Source organism: Cucumis melo, chromosome 5 (genome assembly GCF_025177605.1).
Source record: "Cucumis melo cultivar AY chromosome 5, USDA_Cmelo_AY_1.0, whole genome shotgun sequence".
Lineage (NCBI taxonomy): Eukaryota > Viridiplantae > Streptophyta > Magnoliopsida > Cucurbitales > Cucurbitaceae > Cucumis > Cucumis melo.
Window position 1 is genome coordinate 26,120,538 of NC_066861.1, and position 18,076 is coordinate 26,138,613.

Genomic DNA, 18,076 nt, shown 5'->3' on the forward strand with positions numbered 1-18,076 from the left:
TCATTATTAAATTGCAATAAAGTTCTTTACAATGAACATGAAGTTTGTTTCATCTCAATCTCTCATATATATGAATGTGCCAAACCAAAAAACTAAGAGACAAATCAACAAGCAGCAACTCAGCTAGATGAGTGTGAACAAAAAACTCGAAGGCATCTTTATGTTTTAATCTTTTGCCATGACTGGAAAGGCTTATTTTTCTTGTTAATGCTAAGGATAAAAATAGAGAAATAGAGAGAGAAATGCAACAGTAATTTAAAGTAGAAAGAAATGAAAGATAGTAAGCAGTGAGTCAGCCAATGAGATCATGAAAAGTGGAGGAATGTCATTTCAGAGTTGGAGAAGACAGAGCTATATGACCTCTACTAATACAGGCTAGAGCTTAGCCTTGTCAAATCCTTCTATCAACTGTTCTTTCATCCACACTTCTCAAAAACTCTTTTTTCTATTTTCTTATCTCTTTTCTCTTATACGAACTCGTCTGCTGTAAAGTTAGTATTAGTATTAGTATATACAAATAGAGGTTTATGTACACATGATTAAATCGTGGAAGTGTTTCTAACTAAAGCACTCTACTGTCCAAAATTCTTTCTCGCAACATGGACGTCTCTCCCATTTTGAAAAGTCTTAGCGTAGTGTTCACTTCAATCACGTTTACTTTTAATAAAAACTTGCTGATTGGTGTTATAGGTGCGCTCACACCGTGATACTATAGTGGAGCCTTGATGAGGGTATCTTGCGAAATCATAACATAGTATGTAACGTCACAATGAGATTTAAAATAAATGACAAGGCAGTAAAATTCTCTACGACGTAAACAGAAAGTTTTTATTAGATTTTAACATTGAGTCACTTCACATGAATATAAGATCGAGTCGTTTTTATAAGAATCTCTATTACAGATGAGTTCCACTTGTTAGATTATAACAAACAAAAGTTGAAAATTTTCTACTACTACCACAGTCGTACTTTTACCATCCAGTATTAGACACATCATTCGTTTACATACCATCTTATTTTTTGAACTCTATAACCTTCTAAATGTTTTTGTTATGTTACACGATGAATGAAGATAGCATGATATATATATATATGTATTTTTTTTTTCAGCAAAAGGGTTTGTTAAATATTCAACAAAAAGAAGCCTACAAACACTCCATGTTAAGTTCAGAATGAGAATTATGACAAAAATGGAATCCCCCCCTTAAATTTAGCTGGCTGATAACAATATTTCTTAGTATCATCATTATTATATCAGTATCTTCTTTTTCTTTTTTTCTTTTTTTCCTTTTCCTTTTTATAACCTAAACTTTCCTCTCACTTAACAGTCATGATTCCAGTTTCTCTCTAGGGGTTTTTTGAAGTTTAAGACAGAAAAATTCAACCTTTCCAAGCTTTGGAATTTTGAGGAAATGGAAGAGTTTTACAGGCTTAACAACCCTGTTATAACCTCATATTCTAATGGTGTTGTTGGAAGTGAAGCCATTGCAAGTACAAGCTGTGGAGAGATTCATGAAGCTTTAATGGTGGATGATGATATGCTTCAGCTTGAAGCTGAGGTTACAACTGGTTTGAACATGTCTGACATGATCAAAACTCAAATTGTCAACCATCCCCTTTATCCCAAACTTGTATCTGCTTACATTGAATGCCAAAAAGTTTGTAAATTTTCTTGCTTTCTTTCTTGTTTTTACCTATCTCTTTGTGAATCATATGTTTTTAGCTGTGTTTGAGGTTGTTATGTTTTTTTAATTTTGATCTGTTTTTTAAGGTTGGAGCTCCACCACAAGTGGCTTCTCTTCTTGAAGAAATTGGTCGTGAAAATCACCCTTCTAGATCCTCTATTGAGTTGGGAGCTGATCCTCAACTAGACAACTTCATGGTACCTTTTGTTTGTTCGCTTGCTTTAATTTCCTGTTGTAATTTTCTGGGTCTTTAGAAACATTCTTGACAAGTAAATCAAAAAACAACTTGTACTTTAGATCTGCAAGTTGGGGGCTACCTTTTATTTTAGTTTCTAAACTCGGGTGATTCCCTTTCATCCCTACTAAATTAATGTTGCTTTTCCACTTACAAGACTAATGACAGTTAAAAACCGTCAACAGCTCGAGTTTAGTTCGATACCAAACAGCTTAGTTGACAAAGACTATGATGGCGGAAACTGTTAAGGGATTTGAATAATTGCACTATCATTTGTTTTTGTTAATGTTCTAATGTTGCTGTTTTCATTAGGGTACTTCTGATAACCGTCAACGGCTCGACCTTAGTTTAACACAGGACATCTTAAATTAACAAAGACAAATGGGGGCAAAAACTGTCAAGAGATTGGGATCATTGAACTATCAGTTATCTTTGTTAATGATCTAATATATGCTGCAGTTTTTTGGGGTACTTAAGCTGATACTACAAGACTAACAACAGTTACAAACTGCCTACGACTTGACTCTAGTTTGATATGGGACAGCTTAATCGGCAAAGACAATCGGTGGTGAAACCAATTCGAATTATTGCACTATCAATTGTCTATGTTAATGATCTAATGTTGTAGTTTTCATTAGGGTGGTTATGATATTCTTACAGTAGTAATGACGGTTAAAAACCGTCAATAGCTAGACCTTAGTTCAATATGGAGAACCTTAATTGACAAAGACTAATGGTGGTGAAAACTGCAAGAGATTCGAATCATTACACTTGCTATTGTCTTTGTCAGTGATATATTGTTGCAGTTTTCATGTTCATTTCCATTATGGTTCTTATGATTAATTTATGTACGGAAAGCTGAACTTGTTTGAAGTTTGAAGAATGGAAATCATATATTCTTGTTTTCTGTTTCTCTTTGTTTGAAAATTGAGTTATTTCTGACATTCTCCTTATTTTATGTTTTCTTCTGAAGGAATCGTATTGTGAGGTTCTTCATCAATATAAGAATGAGCTATCCAAACCATTTGATGAAGCAACAATGTTCTTGACCAACATTGAATTGGAGCTAAGCAATTTGTGTAAAGGATCCTTTACCATGATGTTGGATTCTCGCTCTGCCATGAATGGTACTTTCTTTTTCCATTTATTTATTTCTACTTTGCAATCAGTGTCCCATCTGATAACGATTTCATTTTCGGTTTCTGTTTTTGAAATTTATGCTGGTTACAGTATATCAAATCTTTTTGTTAAGTTTTTTACCTTTATTCATAATGTATTTGAATTATAAACCAAATGTGCAAAACAAATCCAAGTTCTTAAAACTACTTTTCTTTTTCTACTTCTCCGAATTCGATTTTTTTTTCATTAAAAAACGTTTACGAAATGCATAAAGAAAATGGTAGATGAGAGTAGTGCCTATGTCTTTATTTTCTTAACGAAAAACAGAATGACAATGCAATAGGCCTAAGGAAAAGAGTAGTTTGTAAGAATTCAATATATTAATATAATGAATCGAAGGAGTGTTCGATATCTTTTTTTGAGTAGATATCAAGAACACCTCAAAGTTGAAGCAAAGCCATAGCAGAAAGTTGTTTGGAATTTGTTCCTCAAGCTTTGACAGTCATTTATAAACATTTTGATACCAAAAGTTGTCTATGAATGTGATATAACTGTTCCCAACTTCCCTCTATATTCTTCATTCTCCTCCTGTTCTTCCTCACTGTCTCTCTTCTGATCCACGTGTTTGTAGACGAAGTATCTGGGACTCCAGAGGAAGAACCGAGCAGCTACGAGGAGGTGGAAATGCCGAGGAATCACGAGCCGTTCTGCACACGAAAAACAAACCAAGACCTCAAAGAAATGCTGCTGAAGAAATACAGTGGCTATCTCAGCAGTTTGAAAAAGGAATTCTTGAAGAAAAGAAAGAAAGAGAAGCTACCAAAAGATGCAAGAATGGCTTTACTTGACTGGTGGAATACTCATTACAAATGGCCTTATCCTACAGTAAATTTCCTCTCTTCTCAATTCAAAACATTGCATAATCAAAAAAGAAAATAAAAACAATTTGATAACTTCTTCTATTTGTTTCTTTATGGGTAATTGCAGTGCAATGGACAGTACTTTTAGGACTAACAATCACATGTATATAGTACATTTTTTTTCCTAAGAAATGCAAATATAGCAAATCATATGGTGGATAGTCTTTGTCTATCACTTTTAGTTTGATAGATTCTTAAAGTTTAATCCAAATTTTACTATATTTATAAATTCTTTTATGTTATGCTTTTTTTTGTAAATATTTTAAAACTAATTGTTATATTTTCAATTGTTCGGTGTTATGATTGGTTTGACAGGAAGAGGAAAAATCAAAACTATCTGTTGCTACTGGTCTAGACCAAAAGCAAATTAATAACTGGTTCATAAACCAGAGAAAGCGACATTGGAAGCCGCCCGAAGACATGCGATTCGTGCTCATGGACGGAGTCGGGGCCGGGGAATGCATGAAAGGATCAAATTTTTATGACAATGGAGAAACTGGAAGCCATGTAATTTGACATATTGATTTAGGTTCTTGTCTAGTTTCACAAATTTTAGCTGCTTTCGAGTTTCTTTGTGTACATTTTCTCTTCTTCCTTTTTTTCCCCTTCTTTGGTTATAGACTTGGAATCGCTTTCTGAGTTAGACAAAAACACGAGTATATAGAAATTACTTTTGTTTATGTGCCAATGACAAACGATTATTATCAAATTTGAGGAATATGTATAATGAGTTACTATCAATTTTTTGCTCATATACCTACATAAAAAGTATTTTTTTGAGGAGGTATTGACTGTTTTCGTAAGTTTAAGCTCAACGGTACTTGACATGATGTTTCATTCTAGAAGTGAGATGTTTAAATCCTACGGCCCTTTTATCTTTTGTATTAAATAAAACTAATTTTACATACTAATGGTAATGTCTTTGTAGGGGATCGTTGAAAGTTGAAAGATAGTTTTGAAATAAATTATGAAGTTTAGGGCATTTGAGTACAAATTCTTTTGGATGTTTCTCATGGATGATGATCAAAACTTTGAAATAATACTCTTCTAAGATCTATATTATACTTCTTTATTTGCAACGTTGTAATATTCTAGAAAATAAACATTTCTTTGAAATTACCATTAACACAGATCTTGAAAAATTTATATATAATTTATGAGAGGTTCAAAGTTGTACCCCTAAGAATTAATTTAGTCTATAATGCATTATTTGTAAACTCAAACAGGTTCTCGATCTATTTATTACCTATTTAATAAGTCTATTTATCACCATCTAATGTCACATGACTTGTTGTTAGTTATAGAGTATGAAGTAAACTAATTTTACAATTAAGATAATTAAGGTTTTGTTTGATAACGATTTCATTTTTAGTTATTTACGTCTTTCTATATACACATTTTTAAAAATTGTGTTTGTTTTCTTTCAATTTCTTTATTGTAAATTTCAATTATCTTAAAAGATTTTTTATTTTTATTTTTCATAGAATAAAAAAAACAAGTTCCTAAAAAAAAATCACTTTAAAAGTAATTCTTACAAGTTTAATATTTAAAAATTAAATAATAGTTATCAAACGTGGCTTACAATTTTATATTGCTAATCAACTTTTGTTGATCATGCTGTATACTTAGAATTATGATTAAGTTGACAATCACCAAAGCCGATTAAACATAAAACTCAGAAAACGACAATCAATTGTTACCTACATCTCGCCTATATGCAAGAATAATAACAAATTGAATTGTTTCTTCTTATGCCAACAACGTGTAATGGTCAATAATAGAAAATAAAATTCTTTTATACACCAAATGAATTAAGTGTAGAGAATAAGAGCAAAAAGAAAAGTGCTCTAAACCAAAACAAAAACCGAGAAAGACTAGCTAGGGCAAGGGCTAGAAATGAGCTTGTTGGACAAAACAGAACGAGAGCTAGAAGAGTGAACGAGAACTCGAAAAAGAATGAAAAAAATAATATAAAAAAAGTGCTTATGATATTAGCAAAAGTTATATGGGAAATTAACAAAAATAGGAGATTTGTTGGGGGAGAAAAGACTTTTGAGACAAACAAAGTTAAAAAAAAGGAACTTCTAAACCTATAAGCCTCATCCTCCTCATCCTCCTCTTTGCATGCAACCATGGAGGTCCCTATCTGCTTCTCCTTCTGCTGCTCTTCACCACCTCTCTCCTTCCTTCTCTAAGCATTTCATACTCAGATTCGAAGCAGAAGTGTTGCACCAACAGAGGTAATTTTGACTCACATGCCCTGACTTCTTTCGTCTTTCTTCTTTTTAAGATATATATTAGCAAAAGCAGTGGGGATACAAGATTTAATGTACGAGTGCAAGTTCATATAAGTATAATTTTAGATGCATCGATATGATATGATGCTCAAATAATGTAATATTACCAAAGCAAACATAACAAGGTAGAATACTAAACAATGGTTGATCTAAATTTTCATGTTAGGGAACACGACTTTACGTAAGTGTAAAATTTTAATCAATTAAGTTCTCAGTTTATATCGTATGTAGTTAGTTCTTGAACTTTAAAAAATATATACTAAATTAGTTTGTTAGTTTGTGTCTAATAATTTGTAGTAGACATTTCTTTTCATAAAGAAGTATTGGTAAAGTAAATAACAAAGCGAAAAAGCGTTATACGTGAAAATGAACTTTAAATGTTTTAATTTTCAAAAACTAAAAACCAATAACTAAGGTCTTGTTCGGTAACCATTTCATTTTTTTTTATTTTAAAAAATAAAGTTTATTTCTCCCGATTCTCTTATAATAATTTGCATTTTTCTTCGATATAAGTGTTGAAATTTAAAAAATATAAAACATGTTTTTAAAAGTTAAAAATTCTATTAGATAACCATTTTATTTTCTAAAATTCTAGCTATAAACACGCTTTTAACTACCAATTTTCTTCTATGGTTATCTACGTGATTTAAAAAATTAAATCAAAATTTGAAAACTAAAAAAAAGTAGCTTTTATTTTTAGAATTTGAGTAATAATTCAACCACATTTAACAAAAAAAAGAAAATGCACATCATGCGTAAGATACAAGAAAGAAAATAGATGTAGTTAAAAAAGAAAAAAAGGTTTAACAAGGCCAAAGTTTTTTTCTTCAAATTTTTGCTAAGCTTTTCAAATCACCGAAGAAAAGTAGACAACGATGATAAAAATTTTGATATAAAAATATTGTTTAGTCTTAATTCTAAAAAAATAAACATAAAAATAAAAAAACGAAATAATTATAAAAGTTTGACAAACTATTTACCGAACAAAACTCCTAAAAGATAAAATTTATTACACTTTAATTTTATATGGAATTTTTTATCGAATATTTTATTTTTGATAATTTATATATATATATAAAAGCAATAATATAAATAGGAAAAGAATTGCCGTAGTGAAGATTTGATCTCTTGAGGGTAAGATATTATGACTAGCAACTTCCGCCAACAACATCACTACACAGTGAATCTGAATCCCTCCGCCATTGCCACTCGAATTTTCCACCGCCGTAACCTCCGGCGATTTTAGACTCTCCCACGCATTCCATCAACTCCTCCTTCATCAAATTCATGGCACTCCGATGTCTCTATCTCTAATAACCCTCCGTAGAGCTTCAAATTTCTCCGATTTCACGGCAGGCATTTACAATGCCGGATACCGGATTCAACGAACGATGGGACGACAAGGACGAAGATTCAGATGGAAAATGCGACTTCCTGGTTGTAGCTCTGTGCCCTTGTTTAGTATGTTTGATTCTCGTTCTCATCGTAGTTTTCATTCTTCTCATTGTCAAATTCCATTTATTTTGCCATACGCCTCTTCATTCTCTGTTCCTCAAGAAAAATTGTTGACTGTTCCACCTTCAAGAACGATTGATTTCAGAAATCCCCTCTTCCCTAGTCTTGATTTATTAGCTAGAGGCTATTGCGATTTGAATAATTCTGATTCTGATTCTGAAATTGAATGTGAGAAGAGTGAGGATGATGATCGTGAGTGTGATTCGAGGGTGGATTCGACTGAAGTCGATCGCGTATGCAAGGTGATCGACGAATTGTTTGCCTTAGATAGGAACATGGAGGCAGTTCTTGATGAATGTGGAGTAAAATTATCTCATGATCTGGTTTTGGAGGTCTTAGCAAGGTTCAAACGAGCTCGAAAACCGGCATTTCGATTCTTCTGTTGGGCTGCTCAGAAGCCAGGATTTGCCCATGACTCCAAAACTTACAATATGATGATGACAATTTTGGGGAAGACAAGGCAGTTTGAAACAATGGTTTCCTTGCTTGAAGAAATGGCTGAAAAAGAGCTTTTGACAATGGAAACTTTCACCATTTGTTTCAAAGCATTTGCAGCTGCAAAAGAGAGGAAGAAAGCTGTTGGAGTCTTTGAGTTGATGAAGAAGTATAAGTATAAAGTGGGTGTAGAAACTATAAACTGCTTGCTTGATAGTTTAGGGAGAGCAAAGCTTGGTAAAGAAGCTCTAACAATTTTTGAGAAGTTACACGGTAGGTTTACGCCGAATTTACAAACATACACGGTTTTGTTGAATGGTTGGTGTCGAGTGAGGAATCTAATGGAAGCTGGGAAGATATGGAATCAGATGATTGATGAAGGTTTTAAGCCTGATATTGTTGCTCATAATACCATGCTTGAAGGCTTGTTGAGGTGTAAGAAGAGGTCAGATGCTATCAAGTTGTTTGAGGTTATGAAAACCAAGGGACCATCTCCTGATGTCAAAAGCTACACTATTTTGGTTCGGGAATTCTGCAAACAAGCCAAGATGAAAGAAGCGGTTGAGTATTTTGAAGAAATGCAAGGAGCGGGATGTCGACCTGATGTTGCAATCTACACTTGTTTGATCACAGGGTTTGGGAATCAGAAAAGGATGGACATGGTTTATGGGCTACTGAAAGAAATGAGAGCAAACGGTTGCCCGCCTGATGGGAAGACTTATAATGCTCTAATCAAGTTGATGACGAATAAGCGGATGCCCGATGATGCAGTTCGGATATACAAGAAGATGATCGAGAATGGCTTTGAACCAACAATCCACACGTACAGCATGATGATGAAATCCTACTTTCAAACAAGGAATTACGAAATGGGTGTTGCTGCTTGGAATGAGATGAAGCGAAAAGGGTGTTGCCCCGACGATAACTCGTATACTGTGTTTATAGGGGGGCTTATAAGTCTGGGACGTTGTGTCGAAGCTGGAAAGTATCTAGAGGAGATGATTGAGAAAGGAATGAAAGCTCCTCAGCTTGATTACAACAAATTTGCTGCTGATTTCTCTAGAGCTGGGAGACCTGATATTCTTGAAGAATTGGCTCAAAAGATGAAATTTTCTGGTAAATTTGAAGCTTCCAGTGTGATTGCAAGGTGGGCTGAGATGATGAGGAAGAGGGTTAAGAGAAGAAATCCTACAAACTTTACTAATGGTGACCATAGCCCTTAGAATCTCATTTAATTAAACACCATTTTTCACTTAATCCATTCTGTTCTATACTATTTATTACTGTATTTTAACATTAGATTGTATATTTTATTAGAATTTTAGCTTAGATTTCGTCCACGTTAGTTTGATATTTTAGTGCTTCTGAGTTGGAAAAAAAACTCTCATCTCTTCTTGTCCTCTTATTAATTCCCTTTTATGTGATATTAGAATATTAGTGAAGTTTATGAGTTTAGTTCTTAGTAAAGATGAAAAGATGTCCACAAGGCGAGATAGGGATTTCCCATCCCATGAAGTTCTCTATGGGGATTTAGATTGGAGTGGTGGGGAATTCCCAAACCATTACTCTAACCATTTTTTAAATGAGATATTTCATAATTTCTAATATTAAATTTAAATATTACTAACCACCACACGAAACTATTTTAAACATCAAAAATTTTAAAAATATTTATAAATATAAAAGTCGATATATGATATACCAATATAGATTATAATCTATATCTATCATGATATAAATAAACACATAGAATGATCGATAAAATATGTATATTGTGATTCATTTTATTTCATTAAAAAATAACCCTAAAATCAATTTATTAATGATCACAACAATAATAATAATGAATAAATTACTAATTTGTGAAAGCTCACATGGGTGCGTTTAAAATAACTTTATATATGTCATTAGTACATTTTAATTTACATACTTTAATACTATATCAATAGTTAATTTGACACATATATTCTCTAATTAATACTTGCGTATGATTATTAAAAAAAATAATCTATGGAATAAACCAAACTGGTAAATTAAAATGTCAATTCTCTTTAATGGTAAATTAAAATGTATATACATATATTTATATCTTTAATTTTTCCCTCTTTCCTTCTTGGCTCAATTCCATATATAACTTACGCACTAAGAACATCCTAAAGAAAAGAAAAACATAAACGAAGGTTGAAGAAAGTTAGAGAAAAGTTCAAATTTTGGTCACAAAAACACCAACACCACCATTTTTTTTCTTCAAAGGTCTCTCCCTATCTCTCTGTTGTTGTTATTATTATTATGAATCTGTTGTGAAAATTATTCTTTTCTCTTAAGAATGAAAAGATAAAGTTCTGTTTTTGTTAAATAAGTTTATACTTCCAAAACTTTGTCTGTCGATATCTTTTAAAATGTATGAACTTATTGAATAACAACATGAAAATTTTAACATCTGATTGGTTTGGTTCATTGATTTAGTAATCGACAACATAGGTTTACGAAAAAGTAGAAGAATATCATATTCATTCATGTTCTTGTGATATTCATTTAATTTATTATTTAAAATTAAAAAGGAAATAATCAGACTGAAATCCTTTTCTTAATGTAATTGATCTTTTTATTTAAGGAAAGTTTAATGGTGATGGAATGTAAATCATTTATGTATTTACTTTTGTAGATTCCAAAAATTTGCTTGAGATTTTATTATTTTCTATGTTTAGGATTACTTTTTTAAACAAAAAAAAATTATTATTACAATTTGATGAGACAGACATGAACTTTAGCCATTAAATATGATTTTATTTTAAAAATAAATAAATAAATAAATAAAAAGTTAGAGAGACTTTTAAGAAAAGGTAACGTTGGTCAAACTATATTTCTATTGGGTTCTAGTCGGACTATGGTTGAATTTTTCTCTTTTGGTAAAATATAATCATATCTTTTGGATTAATATTATTTAGTCTCAGTGTTTATAGGGTCAATCTCAATATTAAGACTTACCAATTTGAGATTAATAGTATTTAATAGCCTTATTGTTAAAATTATTTTACAACATTTTTCCTTATATATGTCTCTTTGTTTCCTTTTTCACAAATATTTCTATCTAATTTATACTTACATATGTTCATTAAAATAAAATAAATTATAATTAACAAATAAAATAGATCAAGCTACCAACATTTATCCTTAATACTAATTTATACTTACAAGAGTTCCTTTTGTTTTAGCTGATTCCGAAGGCCCTTATCTCTATTTTGAATAACAACAATGTGTCCCTAAAAATGAAGTTCAAGAATATGAGTTGAAGTATATATATATATATATATATCTTTGCTCATATTAATGTTAAAAGAATATAACATAAAATTAGTAGTCAACAACTACCTTATGTGTAGATTCTAAAAAGGAATGTATTGATTCCTTTTTTCTTTTGAAAGATCCCATACAATTTATAAGATCTAAAATAATTGGAGATTAACGAAAAGAATAGTCTTAATTTTTGTTTAGGTAAATGTTAGAGTTTTGGAAAAATCACAAGTAGCAGAAAAGAAGAACAATGAAGCTGAGATTGTTGATTATTTCCAGGCCAATTTCTTTCTCCATCTTCCTGGTAATATATCTCATTCAAATCAATAATTTTATTATATATGTGTGTGTGTATGTATGTATTATATTGTTGGATAGCAAAATGAAATAACAGGATTAACCTCCTCTATTGCAGGCAGTTGTTCTTCTCATACTTCCAAGCTTGTTGATTCCATGTTGGTATGGTATGATCAAACATATTCAATCTCATTATCTCTTCAACAACTACAATGCTACCTCTCAAATGCCACATGAGATCGAGGAGATATCTAGCTCAATTCAACCAATATATGTGTCGACGACAAATTTTGCTAAACTTCTCGACTCATATTTCAATGGAACTCAAGTTTCATTCTTTGAACTCAACTCTAAGGTTAGCTACTATCCCATCTTTCCAAGTCTAATACAAAACATAATGTCTTAACTATTTGAGTCATATTGAAGTTGGTAATTATACCTTTTAAACATTCAAGTTATGATTCTATGTAGTCTCTACTCTTAACTTTGATGATGAAGTCACATGCTATTAAGACAACGTAATTTTAGTTGTTATAACACGATGAATAGATTGTATTTTCAAATAGTTACATCGGATGTCTTTTATAAATGAACAATTTACTTTTTTATATCATTTGTCAGTCATCTAACAAATTAACCATGTTTGAAGCTTAGTAAGTAGTAACTAGCAACTTGACTGCATACACAACTGTTAATGTATAGTGTTTATGATCTTTCAGATTGCTCCAATCTTATTTCAAGGATTTTCAATCATTCCATACCTAACCCAAATATCCTATATTGGGATGGATGGTCTCTTCTTCTCATACTACACTGACAAAAACCAAACTTTTGCAGTCTATGCTAACTCTACCTTCACTGCCAAATTCTATCCTAATCCAAGAAGAGAGTATAGTTGGTTGACCCAATCGGCAAACTCTACCACAGGAGAATTATACGGGAATATGACTGAGATACTCCCACTGGTCACTAGCAACACGAGTTGGTTTCGAGATGCCTTGAATAGTAACCAGGGATGTGCATCCATAGGGACAAAATGGAGCTCAAATCATGAGCGTTTGTTCCTCAACACGGTTCGAGTTAATGGAAGTAATGGAGTTGTTTCCTTTGGATTTTCGTTCAAAACATTTATCGATCTCCTTTTCACGAGCATCGAACGTCAAGGAGGGAGATTGTACCTTGCAACTAATGAAGGAGAAATTCTTGTCCGAGGGTCTCAGGACATTAAGATGGTCCTTGCTAATGGTTCAGCAACATTTCAGTTTTTAAATCCAAATGGTGGTGAAATTGCTCGACTCGGGAACATCTCATGCCGGGCTAGGAAAGAAGATTCTGATCCAAAGGATTCTTTCTTTAATCTTTTGGGTACAGACTATATCATATATTGCTACCCACTTGAGATATTGGGTGTGCAATTGGTAAGTCATCTTACTGTAACAATAACATTTTAAAAATATCTTAATCTCATCATTTAATTGACTATGTTAGGTCCAAATGCATATATACATTATGTTAATCTCTTACTTCTGTTCTTATTGCAGGTCTATTCATTAGTATTGCCTCAGAAAGAGTTAGCTAGCCTTGTCTACAAGAGTAGCAGAATGGGACTAATTCTTCTTATACTAATAATGGCCATCACAATTATCACTGTTTTGGTTTTTGTGTTCATAGTCATCAGAGCAACAAAAAGAGAAATGCATTTATGTGCCAAGCTCATTCAACAAATGGAAGCAACTCAACAGGCAGAGAGGAAGAGTATGAACAAGAGTGTTGCTTTCACTAGAGCGAGCCACGACATTCGCGCTTCTTTGGCTGGGATTATTGGTTTGATTGAGATATGCCACAATGAATCTACCCCAGGTTCAGAGTTAGACATAAGCCTAAAACAGATGGATGGTTGTACAAAAGATCTTCTAGGTAATTAACATTCAAAACTTGAATGCTCTAATCTCTCTCATTAGTTGTCAAACATAAAAATTCGGTTATAATCCGTCTCAGGCATATTGAACTCTATTCTGGATACAAGCAAGATCGAAGCAGGGAAAATACAACTCGAGGAAGAAGAGTTTCATTTGGGTCAACTTCTAGAGGATGTGGTAGATTTGTATCATCCAGTGGGTGTGAAGAAAGGAATAGACGTAGTGTTAGATCCTTATGATGGCTCAATTATCAAGTTTTCACAAGTTAAAGGTGACAGAGGAAAGCTTAAACAAATTTTGTGCAATTTACTGAGCAATGCTGTTAAATTCACTTCTGAAGGGCAAGTAACTGTTCGAGCTTGGGTAAAAAATTTACCTACTATGCAGAACAATATGATTTCTTCGAATCACAATGATGAAATATTGAAGCATTTCTCATTCCTAGTATGCAACACAAACACGTTTCAAGAACAACAAGCCATGGATAATGGAGTTAATTTGAATCCTGCCTGTATGGAATTTACATTTGAAATAGATGACACAGGGAAAGGCATTCCGAAAGAGAAGCGTAAATTAGTTTTCGAGAACTATGTTCAAGTAAAAGAAACAGCTTTTGGACAAGGAGGAACTGGCTTGGGACTTGGCATTGTTCAATCTCTGGTATGTAACTTTACTTTTAAAGATAAATTAGTCTATCTTTTTTTTTTTTTTTAACAAATCCTGCTAAACTTGCAACCAAAAGTTCATGTTGAAGCTTATCTCATTATTTGGATAAAATAAATTTCAAGTGCATTTGTTTGTATTATTGAAGGTACGCTTGATGGGAGGAGATATAGCAATTTTAGACAAAGAGATTGGAGAAAAAGGAACATGTTTTAGGTTCAGTGTTCTTCTTATTGTCTTAGAGGACAATGTTCACACTGGTGATGACACACGTCAACCATCGCCTACCTCAAGACTTACTTTTTGGGCCCCTAGTACAAGTCTCCATTCCCCAAGAGCAATCCGAACCACCAGTTCAAAAACTGAAACATCTCGTGTCATTCTCTTAATTCAAAATGATCAACGAAGACTGATATGCAAGAAATTCCTGGAAAGTCTTGGTGTAAAAGTATTGGCAATGAAAGAATGGGAGCAACTCCTGACCACTCTACAGAAAATATTGGATAAACAGAGCCATTCTAAGCATAACTCAAGAGGAAGGTCAGGTAATAGTTCACCAAGTGACTGCCTAAGCAAATCAACATCCGATGACTCTGGAAATGGGTTGAACATGCATGTTTCTTCGGGTGCAAGGAAAGATGAGACAAATTACTTTCTTTCTGTTTTCAAAAAGACTAATCTCAGAGGTGGAAATAGCTTCATCTTGATTGTAATTGATGCCAGTGCAGGACCATTCAAGGAAATATGTAATATGGTAGCTAATTTTCGAAGGGGGCTTCAAGGCGCCTATTGTAAGGTTGTTTGGTTACTAGAGAAGCAAATGTCACGCATTAGCAATGACAAGGGGATAGACTCAAACATTGACAAGTTGAACGATGTTTTTATATCTAGACCTTTTCATGGTTCTCGTTTGTATGAAGTGATAAGATTGCTTCCAGAGTTTGGAGGCACATTAGAAACCGGGGAAAGTAGTACATCATATTGGAGTGGGAATGTTTCTAAAGATCCAAGTTCATCGGCGTATCAATGTCAAAGTAAGTGCAAGGAAGGAAATTCACCAATTTTTAGAGGCCACATTGAAACGAGAGTACAAAAAGAAACAACCTCAAGAAGTTGGACCTCCCCAAAGAATTTGTCCATGAATCAAATTCATTCATGTATAGGATCAAAGACTCGAAGTTCACCCATTGTTGAACAAAAAAGTTTACACCAAGAAATTAGAGAAGAGAAATATAAACACTCGAGTGGCGAAAAACCTCTATGTGGCAAAAAAGTCTTGGTTGCTGAGGACAATTTAGTGTTGCAAAAACTAGCTAGATTGAACCTCGAAAGACTTGGCGCAACTACAGAGATATGTGAAAATGGAAAGGAAGCTTTAGAGCTTGTTTGCAATGGCTTAGGCAATCAACGGAAATATGGTGCTTCAAATACTCTTCCTTACGATTACATCCTAATGGACTGTGAGGTAAGAATTACTGTACCCAACAACATTTATGCAATTGTTAGAAAAACAAACATCAACCCAGTTAAAACTATAATGTAATTTCGTTTTTGTTTCCTACTTTCAACTTGAACATGTATGCAACTGCTTAAGTCTTTACCTTCCTGCAATAACTTATGTTCATACTAATTCCCATTTGGTAGATGCCAATAATGGATGGATATGAAGCAACAAGAGAGATAAGGAAGGTAGAGAGATATTACAACACACACATTCCAATCATTGCACTAACAGCCCATACAACAGGAGAAGAAGCAGGAAAAACAATTGAAGCTGGAATGGATGTGCATTTAGGCAAACCACTCAGAAAAGAGAAGCTACTAGAAGCCATTACATGTATTCATAGCAAATAATGTTTTACTTTCTTTATGCAGATTAAAACAAAATTTCAGCCATTCATATGATACAATGTAGTATATGTTCAACTCTATCATCTCAAGGGCATTTCCTTCTTTCCAATCCAATCCAATCCAATCCAACCTAATCTTAAATCTTTCTATTTGCTGTGATAGAAATTCAAAACAGGCAATTACAAACACGTTGAATATCTATTAACATGATGATATTACTTAATTAGATCCTTTTAGATCTGTCAATCAGATTCATACATTGTCTTTGATAGTTTTGTTTTTAGGCCTTACCTTTACTTGGAGAGGAGAAGATAGTCGCTTCGTTTTCCATGTCCGTCGACCGGTCAAGGGAAGCCGGCGGTGATCGTTGGTACGGCAGCGACGGGAATGAAAAAAATGATATCTAATTCTTAAATAATATGAATTTTGAATTTGAATTTTTCTTTTTTAAAAAAGTATAGTTGGTACATGTATCAATTAAGTTGAATTCATGTTAACATATTTATAGGATAACGAATCTACCGAAGTATAACAATTTTTTAAATCTTAACTACTTTTGTTTTAGAAAATTTAAAAATTGAGAAAAAATCTTATATCAAATCTTAACTAATTATAAATAAAATAATTATTTTATGATATAATGCATTTTTGATCCTTGAGTTTTGAAGTTTATGTTAAGTTTTAAAATAGATACTTCGGTTCCCACGTTGGTTAACTTTCAAATGATTCTAACTTTAGAATGCTTACTAGAAAGTTAAATACTCACGTGGACATATTAGATGATGGGTAAATTATATGGAATTAGTTGAAAAATAAATTAAAATAAAAACTTTAAAATATAAATATAACTTTAAATTTTTTTTTATTTTTATTTATCTCGTTGGTAAAAATCAAAATACATTTTTAAGTCCTGTTGCTTTGATTTAGTTATAGTTGAGTTAATATGGGCTAATTTTATAGTTTTTCGTGAACTCTTCTGAAGAATCTCGACTTTTTCATGAATCTTCGTCTTTGCAGATGATGAATCTCGAGATTTATGACTTGGCCTCGAGCTTCGTTGAAGTAGTGTTGAGATCAGATAAGTTTCACATGTATTTTACAGGGTAATCTTGGAGCCAATTTTCTCCAATATTTGATCAATATTAACACATAGAAGGCATGCAAAATCTTAATCTTGTGGCATTTTGATGCAATCTTGTCTGGCTGAGAATGTCTGAGACTTTTCCAAGATTTATATTTTAACGAACAATAGTTTTTTTTGATTTATGGGCTCATTTATATTTTCAAAAGTTTTATCTTTTGAAATGCCTTTTTCTAAAATTTCAACCTAAACGTAAACACGTAGATATTTAAATAGTAAACTGTAATTATCTTATTTACCACTCTAATTCAAATCTTTATGCGTACTATTAATTGAAAAAAAAATTAAAATTAATTATCTTTTACCACCAAAACGAATATTCAATAATCATTTTTCACAAGAGTTCAATAATCATCCAAGTACCTCAATATAAAGTAAAATGTAATAATTTGAAGGAAAAAACAAAGAGAAGAAAAAATTGTTTTTAAATGGAAATATCGGTGAAAATATTTTCAAATGTAACAAAATGTTGTAATATGTTGAAATATATTAATATCTATCAAAGACAAATGTTACTAGTTTAGTCTTTATCACTAATAGATCAATGATAAACATCTGTCAGTGACAAATATCATTATCTATTTATAGATACGTTTTTACTGTATTTTAAATTTATTACTATATTTAAAAAGAATAAAACAAAAGAAAACAGTTTTTTTTTTTTTTTTTTGTTCTAACATATTACTCTGTTCCTCCTTCCAATGA

General features: G+C 32.2%; 3 protein-coding genes and 1 long non-coding RNA gene across 4 annotated transcripts; 3 read left to right on the forward strand and 1 right to left on the reverse strand.

Annotated features, from left to right (window-relative positions):
• Positions 1–1,324: 1,324 nt before the first annotated feature.
• LOC103494133 (homeobox protein knotted-1-like 1) lies at positions 1,325–4,700 on the forward strand. Its single transcript, XM_008455194.3, has 5 exons — positions 1,325–1,658; positions 1,772–1,882; positions 2,894–3,047; positions 3,671–3,924; positions 4,275–4,700. The coding sequence occupies exons 1-5, from the start codon at positions 1,413–1,415 to the stop codon at positions 4,473–4,475; spliced, it is 966 nt and encodes a 321-aa protein (XP_008453416.2). The 5' UTR covers positions 1,325–1,412; the 3' UTR covers positions 4,476–4,700.
• Positions 4,701–6,067: 1,367 nt separating this feature from the next.
• Positions 6,068–16,638, reverse strand: LOC127149409 (uncharacterized). The gene is made up of 3 exons (XR_007820967.1): positions 16,522–16,638; positions 11,402–11,469; positions 6,068–6,237 (listed from the first exon to the last, which is right to left on the reverse strand). It is a non-coding gene; the product is annotated as an uncharacterized LOC127149409 (long non-coding RNA).
• On the forward strand, positions 7,369–9,546 carry LOC103494147 (pentatricopeptide repeat-containing protein At3g62470, mitochondrial-like). Its single transcript, XM_008455223.3, has one exon. It carries the CDS (start codon positions 7,555–7,557, stop codon positions 9,427–9,429), a length of 1,875 nt encoding a protein of 624 aa, XP_008453445.2. The 5' UTR covers positions 7,369–7,554; the 3' UTR covers positions 9,430–9,546.
• LOC103494157 (histidine kinase CKI1) lies at positions 12,501–16,344 on the forward strand. The gene is made up of 5 exons (XM_008455234.3): positions 12,501–13,215; positions 13,339–13,714; positions 13,796–14,376; positions 14,528–15,844; positions 16,024–16,344. The coding sequence occupies exons 1-5, from the start codon at positions 12,505–12,507 to the stop codon at positions 16,231–16,233; spliced, it is 3,195 nt and encodes a 1,064-aa protein (XP_008453456.3). The 5' UTR covers positions 12,501–12,504; the 3' UTR covers positions 16,234–16,344.
• Positions 16,639–18,076: the final 1,438 nt, after the last annotated feature.